Source organism: Rousettus aegyptiacus, unplaced genomic scaffold, assembly GCF_014176215.1.
Source record: "Rousettus aegyptiacus isolate mRouAeg1 unplaced genomic scaffold, mRouAeg1.p scaffold_m13_p_5, whole genome shotgun sequence".
Taxonomy (NCBI): domain Eukaryota; kingdom Metazoa; phylum Chordata; class Mammalia; order Chiroptera; family Pteropodidae; genus Rousettus; species Rousettus aegyptiacus.
In genome coordinates this window covers 56,036,641-56,052,703 of record NW_023416308.1, presented here as the reverse complement: position 1 = coordinate 56,052,703, position 16,063 = coordinate 56,036,641, and the positions used below count along the sequence as shown (strand labels likewise).

Genomic DNA, 16,063 nt, shown 5'->3' with positions numbered 1-16,063 from the left:
GTGTTTTGCTATTATTTTGTCTAATAGCCCTTTGCCTATTTCTTGTACTTTCTTTTTAGGAAACAAGAGCTACAGTGGTTCCATTCAAAGCTTAACTTCCATAGGTTCCAAAGAGACACCAAAAGCCCCACCAAACCCAGATCTGCCTCCAAAAATGTGCAGGAGGTTAAGACTAGACACCTCCTCAAGCAATGGCTACCAGCGACCTGGTTCCATGTAAGTGAGAGACAGTTTGTGTTTGCTGTGTCTCCCAGGGGATAAATTGTGGTCGAGATGTTCAGAGGAACCCTTCAGACTCCCACAGCTGAGTGCCTCATCTGTGGAGTGGGTACAGTCAGTTTCTGAAAGTAATGTGAAAATTAGAGTAGGCTTAGGATATATATAATCTCATGAGGAGGCACTTCAGGCACTTTCCTTAGAAGCAGAGTGATGGCTTACTTTAAGGACATGAACATAGAGGTGGAATATAGTAGTTATGGGCTTTGAGACTAGAAGCCTTCCTATAAAAGCTAAACGTTGACTTCTCAGCGGGGGAGACCACTGTGCCAGGCCCAGAGCCCAGCCCCCACTTCTCTCTGTTAGAAATACAACTGCTTTGTAGCTTGTGAAGGTTGGCTTTCTCTCCTCATCGTCATATGTCTCCTCTACATGAGTGCTCACTGATTTAAACAAGCTCATAGAGAACAATAAGCATAATTGGCAAAAGGGAGCACTTCTAATTGGAAAAAATGACCCGGAAGTGTAAAGGCTGATAGGGTAGGGTCCATAGACCTGAACAGATACAGAGTCAAAGAGGAGAAAAAGGGAACCTGGATAAACAGGTAAGCGATATCCAAAGAGGAAAAGTTTCTCTTCCTTTTAGTTTATTTTACTGACTTTTGCTGAGTATTCCTAAAGCCACTATTACTGGACATCTTTACATATGTTCTCTTTCAAGGCTCACACTATCCCTGTGGAGTAAGCAGTTTAAATCTCATTTTAGAGATAATGAGAACAGACACTTAGAAAGTTTAGGGATTGCATTCTGAGTGTTTCATGTCAAATTTATTCAGTTAAAAAAAATAACATTTTAAAAAGTTTAAGGATCTAGTCCACATACACTCAGCTAGTAAATGGCAGAGCTGGGACTCCAACCCAGGGTCCTCGAACTCGAATCTGTGCTCTTTCCGTAATGCTATGCCCATTTTTAATGTGGCGATATTTCTGAATATTTAAATTTTCCTCACAAGTACAGTAAGACATTTTACTAAGCGTGTTTCCATAGAAACAGTCTTAAATTCATTTGTTCCTTCTTTTCTTTGATAAAGGACCTTTGGTTTCTAGAGTGTTTAATATGTATCTCTCTCTCAGTCAGTTACCATGATATAGACAAGTATATCTACAAACCTCTCTATACCCTAGCCTGTATAGTTCTAGCCATTAAGGGAGATTAGATTTTAAGCCACTATGTCCTGAATAATGGGAGAATAGAAACTTCATTCTTTCTATGAGAGAAGAGCTTCTGTTTTGTGATTGTACTGATACTTAAAGAAGAAATTAAAATGAGAGAGAGTATGTTATGTGTTAAGTGTAAAGTGACCCTTGAGATTACCGAGTAGCTTGGCTCTGGGAGTTTGTAAGAGAAATAAGATACATTTTTAAAATTGTGTTCAGAATGTTATTCAAGGCATTTTATCTCTCTTCTAGGAAATATAGAAACTTTCTAATTACCCAGGGTACCTTAGTTTTAATTCTTTTTCACTTTCTGCATAGTAGTCTTACTTCTTCACATAGACCGTGCACTTCCTCCCATTATTTGAAACAAACTTTGAGTCTCCAAATGTATTTATTGGCCATATTTTCCGAATCATCTCTTCCCACTTTACAGAAACTGTGTTCAAATATTTAAACTTATATGAAACTATTTTAGAATTAGTCTGTGTTAGCTATCAGAAAGAGCAATTCTTTTGTCATGTTGATTTGATTTTTCTCTAGTGGCCCACAGGAGTCAATAGCATCGCTATCTGGACCAAAAGAGGGAGAAAATGTTCCTTTTTACTGCTCCCACAGTTTTCTGACATAGAAAAAATGAGGATACTAAGATCCCCAGAGGAGGTAGCTATATATTACAGGTCCGATAATCCATGAGTTGGAGACCAGAGCTAAAACTTATTTCCACATTAAAGCTTAAAACAATTAAAATTCAGGTCAAATTTTAGGAACAGTTTTTTTAACTAATCATTTTTTGTTTTAGTTAACTGATAACTCTGAATTTCACTTCGAACTGAATGATTTTCTAATTTAATTAATTTGCATTTTAAAATTATTTTTCAGTGTGGCAGCAAAAGCCCAACTGTTTGAAAACGTTGGTTCGCTTAAGCCAGTTTCTTCTGGGCGGTAAGTCCTCAAAACTCTTAAAGTAAAAAAATAAAATAGTGGTGACACTGTTGCCTTGTGTTGGCAGTGCAGGTCGTCTTCCATGGCTCTGCCTCTCCGTTCTTCAGTTGGTCAAATCCATGTGCACCGTTCCTTCACGGGAAATGGTCCTGTCTGTAAACAGCATCTCTGTTTCAGTGATGTTTCATTTGCTAAAATCTCTACAAAGAAAGCGTTCTAAACAGATTTTCTACAAAATACAAGTTGCCATAACCATTTGTTTGCATATCAAAGACTCCTTTGACAATAGTTTGTGGAAAATATTCCAAAGTATATTCTTGACTTTTAAAAGTTATGAAACTTCTTCTGGAAAAATCTTTGTGAACATGCATTGAAAAAATATGCTTATTCCTAATGGCCACTGTGGTGCCGTAGAGCTTAGTGCCCCAGGTGGCTCTGTTTTTGGAGTACAATACTTCATTCTAGGTTGCCAGATTTTACCTTCTGCTCCGTCGTTAAAAGGACACAGGTTGTTACATCTCGCTGCTGTTAATGTGCTGGCTCTAAGGTTCCCACTTTCCTCTTTCCAAGTTCCAAATTGATTCTTTCCATCTGCTGTGGGCTTAGGTTTTTTATTTGAATATGTCTAAAATAATGCCGTTTCTTAGTATTTTTATTTTTTTCTATATATTTTTATTATCAGCAACTAGTATAGGTGGGAGGGATTGAATAAATGCTTGTTATTGAAAACATATAATTATATAATTGAGAGCACTTGAAGAACAAACACCGATTTTTCCTTTGGTTGTCCCAAGACAGTTTTGAGCTTCCCATGTCTGGATAATGGAGTCTGTGAAATAAAGGAATCACAGATAATTGAAGTATTGCTATGTAGTTCTTTAAAAGTTATTCAGCCATAGAGTTCATTTTGACCTTATAAAAAGTATGTGGACTTCCAGCAAGAGTTTAAGCACCTAAATAATTTTGGGCTTGTGCTAGTTACCAGAGATAACAGTGACATTAAAACTCTTTGTTGTTGTTGTTGTTGTTGTTGTTGTTGTTGTTGTTGTTTTCTTTTTTTCAAAGCCTAGACAGGCCTTCGTGTATTGGAGTTTTAATTCCACAGAGTAGAGCCATGTTGGTGCCTTTCTAGGACACTGGTTAGTGCATTGCATTTATACAGCAGGTTCCAGAGTACTTGCATGTAGCTTACCTCTATCTGGCATCTTTACCTTCTTACCTCTTTATCAAGACATGATGGAAACTAGGCACTATGCATGTCAGAGCAATCATATCTCTGAAACTGTCATCGTTTTTAGGTAGGGGATTTAACCTTGCTACTCTATCCAGCTATATAATTGAATTGCTCCACTAGATGGAGCCCATTTATTAGGAAGCTCTAAACAATCTATTAAGAAAGAATGCAAGTATTTTAATCAAAGAGATAATCTCATGGAGCTTTAAGAAAGCAAGCTATTAATGAAGCAAATCAGAGTGCGGTCATATCATAAAGATATATTCAGTTATTCAACAATCAACCTATGCATTTTTAATATGCTTTTATATTCTAAATACTACTCTAAGTCAATTTTTAATGACTGTCAGCATAAACTTAGAGCTCACTCAATGATACATTGAAAATTATGGTCTTTCTCTATTGCACAGAACTATGGACCATGTTATAGCTTTTCACCAAGAGACGGACATTGGAACACAGTAGACCTTTTAATTCAGATTCTTGGTCCAGCACTTCCTAGTTGTGTAAACTTTGAGTTACATATTTAAGAAATCTAGTGTCTTTATAAAATGAAGATTATAATTCTGACTTTGCCAAATTGTACATTTGAAATACACAGCAATGTATTTGGTAAGTTCTCCATAGATGGTCTTTATAATAATAATTATTATTGTTATAACTTTTATTGAAACTGCTTGCTTAAGGTAGTCAAGCTTTTAATTAATATATTAATGGTATTTAAATATTAACTTTTTAACAGTCATCTGATACTCCTTGGTACCATTAAATACAACTAAGCAATAGAAGTTGAAGGTATTTCAGTTGCTAATCTCCTACAATGCTTATTTCGTGTTCCTTTTGGAGAACTCAGGATTGCCCTTGAATTAGACCTTGAACAATGCTAGAACCACTAGTGGGTAATGGAGAGATATGTTTGTGAAAGAGACTGATTAGGAGATTTTAATGGATGGCCTTGAGTAACAGAAAAGTCACGTCCCTGGAAGTCATTGCAGGCTCTGGGAGCCCTTGAGCAAAGGGGTGATCTAATCGGTGGTACACCTAAACTGATCATTCTGAGTGGCCTTTCTAGGGAATTGTGAAGAAGAAAGAACAGTCAGCCATTTAGGATGGAATTGGTAAAATTTAAGGCCTAGAGAGATTTAAAAGGCCTTAATTAGTTCAGTAACAAAAGCTTGACAGGCAATAAGGAGAATTTTATGGATACGATCAGGATTGGGCAACTGCTTTGATACTGGGAATGAAAGGCAGACAGATAAAGAAGATTCCCAGTGTAAGACTGAGGTCAGAAAGAATGGCAATTTAGCTCCTGGTCTCACCTTGTGAGTACAGGAAAGAAGGAAAGTCCAGAACCTTTGAGGAGCCTGAACATGGAGGGGCAGTTAGACATGTGAGCTGGAACCAGGAAAGAGCATGGAATTTGATGCCATTAGAGAAACTTTTATGTGGCAGTTACTCTGCATATATATGAAGGTGAGGCTTACTGAGTGAAAAGGAAAAATGGCTGAGCATTATTTGGTCTTTGGGGAATGGTTTTATTTAAAGTTCCAGTGAAGAAGAATGTGAAAAAATGATCAGGAGGAGAAAGTGTAGTCAATGTGGCAGAAACTGCAAAAAAGTCAAGGAGATCGTCAGAGGAAGACACTGGCTTTAATCTCTAAGATGTATGTTATTTCTTGGGGATTTAAACAAATATCTGTGTGCATTCTTACTCCCTTCAGAAGTGAAATTTTCAGCACACAGAAAGGATGAGTGTATGTGTATGTGTATGTGTTTATCACTGTTTGGTGGCCCTCCAGTAAACATTCTATCAATTTCAATTGATGGATTCTTTATTTCGCTAATGTAAGCATTGCAAATTTTGCACACTGACCCTATCAAACCTTTGTAAGTCTACTGGTCAGCATCAAGCAGCATTTAAAATTAGGAATGGAGCTTGTGATCCAATCATCTTTTTTGGATGATGAATGTCATTACCTTGTTCTCCCATGCAGTATGAAGCAGGATTTTCAAAATCTTTTTCGAAAAGATGAGAATCTTTTGAAGAGACTCAGTAGGTGACAGGTACTTTTCACATCTTCTTCAAAACACCAAGGCAGTAAAAGAGGAAGCATTAGCACCTAGAGAGAAAACTTCACTGTCACAGAAGTCTACATTAAATCATCAAAGCTCTCTGCTGACTTAACACCTGTAGTTACAGAGCCCAGCAGAAGAAAATTATACCTGTCTAGACACATGCACAGATAATTGAAGTCATGACATATTTTTTGTACCGTGTGTTTTTGACACATTTAACAATATCTGTTTATTTGGTGAAATAATTATTCTCATGCCTTTGTCTACCATCTAATCTTATAAAATACTATAAAGAGAACTTTCATGTCTGAAATATTAATAAAAAGTTTAGTTGGCTTTTTTAAAGTGCAATTTCAAAAATTATATCTTTGCAAGGATTATTATATCTTGATCATTTCTATAACTCTGGAAATTGTTTCCTTATGCATCTCTTACTTTATTTCAAGGCAATGAGACTTCATGTTTATTGGAGGAAATTGTTGTTAGAAAATTTAATTTTGGGGGAAAAAATCATATTTACATCAGATATCAGATCAAATGATTGTGTTTGAATAGACTTATAAGAAAAACTAATATTTTTTTTTCTATTTAAGAGTATCATCATCTGATTCATAGAACTCTTTAAAACTTGATATCTTCTCCCGCCCGCCCATACCATGTCAGTCAGTACATTCATGTGCTGACTTCCTTCTCTCTCTCTCCTTCAGTGTGAGGGACTGTCTTTCTCTTGGTGCCTCCATTTTCTCAATTTTTCTTTAAAACATGTTTCATTGGAAAGTGAGCTAGTGGTTATTCCCAAACCTGACAGCTGCGGACTCCCCTAGCAAACTTTCTGAAAGTACAGCTTGACACTTCCTCTTATGAAGTAGACTCTGGGGACAGGGCCAGAGTTATTCTCTATAAGCTTTCTATTTTTCAGATATCCACTTAGGAACCTTGGTTAAATGACCTAGCCTCATTCTGGAAGTGTCAGAGATATGACCTAGGGCCTAGTTTCACCAGGGAAATGAAATAATGTAACATTACTGCTTTGAGAGAGGTGCAGATGGCAAATACTTCTGATGCTTCTTTGCAAGTAAAGGACTGGGACCAAAGGGAGAAAAGACGTGAGGCCTTGAATCTTAAAAAGGGCTCATCACATAGAAAAAGGGCCCAGAGCATTTGCCGCTTTTTTTTTTTTTAATTCACTTATTTAGGAAATTATTTACTGAGTTACTGGTGGGCATCAGGTATCATTCCCAGAGGTTACATTCTAACTGGGAGAGAAGAATTACAGGTGTTAGGACCATGCAGACTTAGGAGAGTATGGACAACCTAGGCAGCTGTTTTAGAGTATGTGGTCAGGGAAGACGTGGCCTTCAGCAAAGCTCAGGAAATTTAAGACGAACTAGAAGTAACATAGCCACATGACAGTCAAGAAGAAAATATCTCAGAGGGGTCAGCTGGGCCTGAGGTGGAATGAGTTTCACACGTTTGAGGAGGAGAAGGGGGGCCAGTGGGACCGGAGTACAATAGATGAGTAGAGGAAGGTACAAAAGAAGCAATAGATTGGATACGGTGTGGAGCTAGAGTTGGAAACCAGTTGAAGGGTTGTTATCAGGAAAATAACGCAGCCATCAGAACCTTATCAAACTGTTCTCTGGCTACTCTGTAGATAATGGATTGCAAGGAGACAAAACAAGAAGTCTAGAGGATTTTAGGAAGTTAGAAAGCCATTGAGTGAACCACAGTTTAAAAGGTTTTGGGTGGGCTCTGGTGGAAGTAGAGCCGGTGAGAAGGAGGTGGAGTTGGGAGGAGTTGCACATCTCACCAACGTAAGGGTGTTGTGGAGTAAAGGTGACTTGACTGATGGCTTGATTAGCAGCCTTGGGTGATGACTTTTTAGTAGTGGCTCAGATGTTTTCCAGTACATCTCATATAAAACTCTGAAATTCTGGCTTCTCTTAAAACACCAGAGTATCTGACTATGTTGAGCCCAAATTCCCAGATGGTACAGTTGTTGAGAGCTGAGGATTGGCTTTCCTTTTTAAAAGATGGGTATACTCGATAGTTTGCAAAGCTTCCATCTGTCCCCATCATCTCCCTGCCAGTAAGTCTATTGTTGGTTGCTATTTATCATCAACTTATCCATCATGCTCACTTAACTCATTTACTATACCTTGTAGACCATTTAATTTTGGGATCTCACCTTTGGTACTCTGAAAAAATGAAAGTGGATAAAAAAAATTTTCAGGGACCTATGAACCTCTGTATAGCATCAAAAACAGCCTGTTTACCAGCAATTTAATGATAGCATTTTTTAAAAACCAACTTATGCTGTTCGTTAGCATCCAGGTGGTTACTTTTGGAGACATTCCCTAAAAATAGAAGAAGGGCTTTTGGTTTGCTGTCAGTGTTCTCTGGTTACACATGTGTGTCCAGTTTATGAAAACACACTTATGCACACTTACATGTGCACTTTATACATATTATATTCCAATTACAACTAAAAAGTAATATCACTTTTAAGAGTAGTTTGAAGCATAAGTACTCAATTTTAGTATTGTGGTTGTTACAAATTGTTTTTTGTTCTTTTAGCCAAGCCAAAGCCATGTACTCCTGTAAAGCAGAGCACAGCCACGAGCTCTCCTTCCCGCAGGGGGCGATATTTTCTAATGGTAAGTGCACCTACTTCCTTGGCTTACGTGTATCATTATCATGGGGAGAGTGAAGGAGTAGTGTAGTGGTAAGAGTATGAAGCAGAAGCCAGGAGACTCAGAATCTAGTCCAGGCCCTGCCTCTCATAACCAGTTCAAATGAACACATCATGTTCTTCTGGACCCTAGTTTCCTGGTCTGAGAGAGAGAGAGAAAGAGAGAGATTGAGAGAGAGGGAGAGGGAAGGAGGGAGGGAGGGAGGGAGAGAGAGAATGTGTGTGTGAGAGAAAGATTGACATTTCCAGCTTTGAAAATGCTGACATTGTTTTGACAATTGAGTGGATGCATGCAATCTGATATGGATTTTTACCCATTTGTGTATATAATTATTTGAAGCTAATATTGATTGACATTATTATTTTTTTTTTTTTGTCAGTGTACCCATCAGTGGAACCGGGATGGTTGAAGGCAACTTATGAAGGCAAAACAGGACTAGTCCCAGAAAATTATGTTGTCTTCCTTTAATACTATTTAGTGGATGGCAGTATCTTCATGGTATCCATGGTAACAGATAATAAGTGCTATGATTTTATCTGACACAGATATAGGGATCAGCCCACTAAGTGAAAACAATTTCTATCATGTTCTACACCAGCAACTATGTAGCTCCCTATTAATGGAAAAGGAAAAAAGAGCTTGAATAGTTTGCCATTCTTTTTATTTTTTGGCTGGTTTCTTATTTAAAAATATCTTTCTTTCTTTTTGATAAGTAACTCTCCACAGTGACTCTTCCCTAACAATTAAGAATCTCAAATACTGTATTAAGAAATATATCCCAGAAATTTGAAAACCAGAAATATGATATAGCGATTTTGAAATCTTCCCTTAACTGTCTGGCATTCTCTGAGGAACTTTGAAATCATTACTTAAAAAAAATGTAATTTAAATTGTTCATTTATCTTTTTCCTTAAAAATATACTGTTTTTACATATGATTGTTTTGCTGGTCCTAAACATTTCAATGAAATAAGTTTTTTTAAATGTAACTTTATTTTTATTTGTTTACCAGGTAGATGATAATATTCAAAAGCAATGATGTATATGATGTCTGTAAATGAAACCAAATTAAGTCATACACTGACCCACTATAAACACTCCGTCCAGCATTCCAGAGACACCATTCATAAGCTTAGAGCAGGGATCAGCCAGCTATTTCTGTAAAGGCCTGATAGTAAATATTTTGGCCTTTGCAAGCCCTGTAGCCTCCATTGCATTACTCAACCCTGCCATTGTAGCAAAAAGCCATAGACAGTAAACAAACACATAAGTGTGGCTGTGCGCCAATATACCTTTATTTATGGACCCTGATTTTGAAGATCACATGATTATCACAAGACATGAAATAGTCTTCGATGACTTTTTAAAATCCATCGTAATATGCAAAAGCTGTTTTCAGCTGATGGACCATACAATAATAGGTGGCAGGCTAGCTTTGACTCATGGATCATGGTTTGCCAACCCTTGGTTTAGAGGCTGTTTAAAACTACCTTTATGACTTTCCAATTTTTATGAAATTTTACTACATTAATATATAAATATAGATAAATTATATGCATATATCCTCTGCCATTAACATTATAGGGGCATCATAAAAGTATAATTACAATAAGAGGAAAACAATATAAAAGTATAGTATAAAGGAATACAACTTAAAATACTGAAGTGACAAAGAGTTTTATTAATACCTAATTTTGGCTAATGAGAAATTCTCTACAAATGATAAGTATGTTGTTTTCAGACACTAGTAGTAAAGCTATGCCTTCTAAAGTCTATACTTAGTTGACACAGAATCTAAACATAAAGGTAAAGGATTCTTAAATTATTTTGAAACACAAAATTTTAAATTGTTTTATCTTTAATAGGAATAAAATTTGTACATGTTTTTTTACTTGCCATTCAATTTACAGCCTTTATTAGGAATTTCACTGAATTTATAGAGCATAGAAATAGATATTTACTACCCATTTATATATACCATCAACATCTGGTCATGCATCAACCTTTATTTCTATTATTTCTATTTCAATTCTAATATATTGTTTCTATAAATATTTGTATGTGGCAAAGAGTCTTTCTTCTCAAGATTCCAAAAAGCTGGCTACCTGCCATTTAACTGCCACAGTGCTGGCCCACTTTGTCATATCTTACTAGTTACTTCAGAGTTCTTCACTGTGCAGCACTCAGGTATTGACCGTATAAAAGTTTTTATGTGATATTATAATCTGTAATCTCAGTCTCTTCTACTTTAAATTAATGTTTCTAAAGTTAATAGATTATATGCTCACACATACACACAAAACTATGTCTTGGAACATGTATGCTTTTAAAATTAAAAATGGAACAGTAGGCAGAGTCACAACGAGAAATAAACATCAGTACATTGGAATGGAAAATATTTAATGTTATAAGAATTAATAATATAATGAAGAAATCTGCTAAATATTTCTTTTTCTTTTGCCTCCTGCTCTTGATCTATAATCACACTCTAATCAGGTGTTGCTAGAGCTTCTTGATCTCTTAATCATTGGTGGCCCTAACTAGTAATTAATAGCATCGCTGATACCTTGACTTCCCTCTGCTGGAACAGAAGGTTGTCTTTCCTGTGTACCAGTCCCTCAGTCTATTTAGCACCGTTTAAGTACCCTTAACATCATCTGGCATCTTGTCAGACTAGAATTTCTTAAAGCAAAATCGATTTTCTTTCAAAGACTAACTTGACTCAAAAGAGAGATTCAGAATCATACTTCATTTGCTCTTGCATTAAGAAATCTCACCTTCATTTTATTTTGGCACAGACCAGAGTATTCCTGACTCTGAGTTGTCTGTGAGCTAATTCTACTGATTCTCAGTCAGGAATTAAAGCTTTTGATAAGTAGGACATGGGTGTGAAGACCAGCCCTTATCTCTCTGTGGTGATGCGTATCTTGTGTCAGTTCTTGTTGTGGTTCCTTTTTTGAAACAAGCTACAGAAGTACTCACTTAATTTGTGTCTTTGTTTGAAGTTTTAATTTTACCGATTTGTTAGGATGGTCCTTTTTTCTTCATACTGATTACATGTGTAAGCAAGGCACAGCCATATACTGGAGGCAGACTAAAGGTATTTTTCCCTAGAAATAAATTTCCTGCAGATAAGACATGTGCTCCAAATCACACAGAATATTAATTACACAAGAAAATAATGCCATTCATTGAAGGAAGATCACATTCAAAATTGTAATAGAATTTCAATAATGAAAACGTAGCTTTTCGGAGACAACATCAAGTTATGTTAGAATTGCCACATTCACACCTTCAAAACACACGATGTGGGCACCCTAATCACTGCTTACAGTATAATCAGTATGAGAATAAGACTGATGAGTTTCAGTTGTCTTGTGTGTTATGTGAAAATATCCCTGAGCACAAAACATTTATGTATTTAACAGATAACTCTTTTGTTGTGCCATAACTCTACCAAGTTTAAAGAAACTGGTCGGTAAACTGAAGGCTTTTTCTGTTGTAAGTGAATATGCCTGAACAGTTAAATAATGTTTGTATTCCTGTGAAGTCTGTGTAATATGAGGAAGTGCCATGTCTCCTTTTTTGATGTAAGTGGTTTTGCTAATTGCATCTGCACTCTCTGCTTTGTAATTTGAATGAGGGTAACCAGTTTTCTCAACAATGTCTTGATTGCTGGCTTTTTCAGTGATGGTGGAGGAAACAAAATGTACCTTATAATCAAGAACAATCCAGGTTCCCAAGTAGGAAGAATAAAGATAAAAAATGACTTTTATTTTATTCTCATTCTAGATACTTCATTTTATATACTGTGGCATGTCGTCTAAATTTCCCCTACGTTATAAGGAAGATAAACTTGACATCATAATCTTGTGAAGGTGACACCCTGCTAACCTTACTTCCAGTCTCATTCTTCAGGTCTGTGTCTGATGTGAGAAAGGATATCATCCACATGGATACTAGTATAGAAGAATCCCTTACAGCCTTTCTTTAAACAACTTAAATTTGTAGTGAACCCCTCAAATTATGTGTTCAGGATGCTTTCATTAGCATTTAAAACCCCAATATAATTTATACTTTATTGAAGTCAGTGGCAGACCGATTTAGGAACAGATTTTGTTCTTTGTGCCATAATATATTTGTAATTTGCAGCTATTACTCTGACCTAAAATCACTGAGTAAGACCCCAAAATCATATCTTCTGGTTATGAAGAAAAGCAGACACATGACAGTTGTCCAGAAGTTCTTTTCCTCTTGACTAGAAGTTTCTACCCACTTAGGATAAAAATGCAGTTTAATTTTGCCTCCTTTTTTTTTTTTTTTTTTTTTTGTGTGTCTCTCTACCAAAATCAAAACACTTTTCACAAATGAGGTTAACCTTTCTGAATAGTCTGTATCTTGGCTGTTCCCTGTTGATCCAAACATTGAATATCAGGTATTTATCAATTAGTCTCACATCTCATGAACACATTCATTGTATATCTATCCATTGTTACTAATATGTTCTTGATTCAAATGTGCAGGTTCTACTTGGTAGTAACCTTGCACACTCAAGCTTATGAATGGACTTTTAGAGGATCAGATCAATAAATAGGATTGTTTGCTTTTTATTTTTTTTAAGGCAGCTACATCTACCGTTTTAAATAAAGAGTCTCAAATAAGAATGTCGACAGCCCTCACAGCAAGCCATTGACAGAAAACTGATCTGTATATTGTAGACCAACATTTAAAGGCAGTTGTATGAGGTAGGGAGCCCACTAAGTCTTCACTTCACTCTCTGGGACTCATAGACGTGATGCCAAGTTCAGAAGTGAATACTTGGTGCTATAGGTAGAGATGGAGTCTGTGTGCTTACTAAGGAGTCCCAGAAGGCAGGGATCATTTACATTATTAGAAACATAGATATCCTCCATCACCAAAGATGTTCATGTACACGGCTACATGAAGAACTTAATGGTTAGAGTGTCACAGGGACTGAAAGTCCCAAGACCACCTTAATTATAAGACCACTTTCTTCCCTTTTGTATCATCTGCCATTTCTCAGCATTGTTTTCCATGGTTTTTACCCTTCCAAGGTTGAGAGCATGCCAGCTTTGTCTTGAACCCACGCAGATTTAAATTAAAATGTGCATTATTCTTTATATGGCAGCATGTTAAAGGTTTTATATTTACTTCTGTATCTTCAGTCACCTTCTTTTGACAGAGCACACTGTACATGATTTATGTTTAAAATCCAAGATATCACTACATATTGAGAGCTGTGATTTCAAGTCTTCTTAAACTCTGAGCTGAAACCTTTGCAAATAAATAGGGAGTTTGTCAGGGAAGACGACTGTTTTTTTGAATTCAGAATCCTATTTATATACTGTTAAAATTTGAGGTACTATAGTTTATATAAAAGTTGAATATTTTGATACTATATTTCAGTACTAGGAATTTCTTTGCAGCCATTAACATGACAAATTAAGTAATAAATGATAAAAATGATTGCCAGTAAATTATCATATTGAATTTTTTGTTTATTTTGTAGTGTTTCTGTATTTATCTGCACTTTGTGTATTTATACACATACATATACAAACATGTAAATAACCTCATATTATTCCTAATCTAAATTGCCACAATATCTTTGATGTATGTTTACATTGTATGTTAAATTACTTCAAAAATAAATGATGTAAACACATTTTAATTTAGTCTTTGTACTTGAAGACCTACTGTGTTGGAGGGCAGGTGCATTGATTTATATGGAGAAAAAGCAAGGTTTCAGGTATTGTGGGTGGTCATTTTGGGAGTGAAAAATCATAGCAGAATTGATAACTTTTCTGTGAGTTGGACTGTTTCCCAAGAAATTGGCATTATGAAAGATCAAAACAAATATGTTAATGTTGGTACCTATTAATAATGCAGGTGTCTATAGGAGAAAGAATTAAATAGGCCGTAAACAGAATAGCAAATATAACAAATATGCAAAAGTTTATAAGTGTTATGGAAGAAATATTAGCATTCAAATACCTCCTTAGATTTTTATTAATTTTGTGACTTGCTTGGTCACTATTTGACTTCTAGCTAAATTTTGCTTTTCTGTGTCAAGGAAAAAAAAAAAAAAAACCAGGTAAGTACTCCTGTTGTTAAATTGATCGATAGAATGTAGCAAATCACCTAGCAAAAACTAACCCTGACAGGTTAATAACAGGGCCATTGTGCATACAACCTGATTTGCTCAAATGGATTGTAGTTTTTATCAGTATCAGAGAAGCAGCAATGAATTCAGGACACAAGACATGTTGAAATAAAAAGATTAATGTGAATACTTTCTAGTATGATTAAGTAGGAAAGAATTGTTATAATAAGTATTAGAGATCCTTGTGAAATAGTTGCCGTTTGAGAATGTTGGATTAGAAGGAATTAACCTAGATAAAACTCCTTATAACTACTATTTTAGAAATAATAAAAACAAACTAGTTCCCAAGAGCCAGAGCTGGAATGATTTGAGCAACAAAATAATGTAGCTGTGGATGATTGGATTATAACCCAAAGTATAAAAAATGTAGGTATCTATAATGCTATAAATGACAAATTTCATTTATATAAATAAATGTAAAATAGGGGAGAGGAGACAGATATTCTTTAGAGAAGAATTTCAAGTAAGTATTGGAATTGCATTACTCTTTTTCCCTTAGGGCAGCTACAGTTTAACCCTTCCCCATTGGAAGATGGACTTGGTGACTAACTTCAAAAAACAGATTGCAGAAAACTATTATAACTTCACAGGGGAGAAGCCTGGTTGACGCTATCTTAAGTGGTAAAAATTAACAGTGGTATCATGTGATTGATTGACTTGTAACTCCTAATATGATGTGATAGAAGAGCATATCACCTGTGTGATTTTCTTTCCCAAAACTCATAACTCAAGTCTAATCATAAGAAAAACATCAGACATACCCATATGTGGGACATTCTACAGGACAGATACTAGGCCAGCACCTCTCAAGCCTTACAAGCTCATGAAAAATAGGAAACTACTAAGAAACTGTCACAGATTAGAGGAGACTTGGGAGACCAGACAGATAAGTGCAATGTGGATCCCTGGATTGGATCCTGAAAAGGAAAGAATATATAGATGGAAAAACTGACGTCCAAGTAAAATCTAAAGTTCAATTAATAGTGAAAAAATTAAAACAAAAAGTAGCCACAAGGTAGTGACATGAACTGGGGACACTTTCTTTCCTTTCTTTCTTTTTCTTTTTTTGTAATTTAAATTGTTTTAATTCAAGTCTTAAATATTTTCTCTGGTTTCCCCACTGAATTTGGAACTGTGTCAGACATGTTGCCCATTCATCACTGAGTCCCAGGCACTAGATCAGGGTCAGCCCATTTCATTAAATGAATGGATTCATTAACAAAGCAACAATCATTACAAACTCTTTTAGAAATTAGAGAATGCAGTTGTAGGCTTGTGTTGTTTTTGTGTCTCCTTGCACAGGAATAGTGGAATTCATTCTTTAACATCCTATGAATGCAAGCTTCTCCACTGAAGTTATTTCTATATTGCTGGAAAAACATACCCCCAAACATGAACATTACGTATTCTTAAGGACAGATTAGACACAGATTTTATATTCTCACTGCTAAACCTATAAAAACTTGATTGATTAAACTGGATGATTTGGGGGGTGATGTTG

The 16,063-nt window shown here is 35.8% G+C and overlaps 2 protein-coding genes across 4 annotated transcripts in view; one reads left to right on the top strand and one right to left on the bottom strand.

Moving 5' to 3' along the window:
- Positions 1 to 14,070, top strand: part of ARHGAP42 (Rho GTPase activating protein 42) — a 223,325-nt gene extending 209,255 nt beyond the window's left edge. Inside the window, exons 21-24 of the mRNA XM_016134018.2 lie at positions 60 to 216; positions 2,314 to 2,376; positions 8,264 to 8,343; positions 8,759 to 14,070. Coding sequence (XP_015989504.1) covers positions 60 to 216; positions 2,314 to 2,376; positions 8,264 to 8,343; positions 8,759 to 8,847 — 389 coding nt within the window. The 3' untranslated portion in view covers positions 8,848 to 14,070. The remainder of the gene's footprint in view (positions 1 to 59; positions 217 to 2,313; positions 2,377 to 8,263; positions 8,344 to 8,758) is intronic.
- PGR (progesterone receptor) overlaps positions 190 to 16,063 on the bottom strand; it is a 126,813-nt gene continuing 110,939 nt past the window's right edge. The window contains exons 8-9 of one of the 3 annotated variants that reach the window (XM_016134014.2): positions 5,588 to 5,730; positions 190 to 3,205 (exon numbers count right to left, since the gene is read on the bottom strand). In XM_016134014.2, coding sequence (XP_015989500.2) covers positions 5,620 to 5,730 — 111 coding nt within the window. In that variant the 3' untranslated portion in view covers positions 190 to 3,205; positions 5,588 to 5,619. Of the gene's footprint in view, positions 5,731 to 16,063 lie in introns of all 3 variants that reach the window. The other 2 variants (XM_016134013.2, XM_016134012.2) reach the window with 2 other exon arrangements.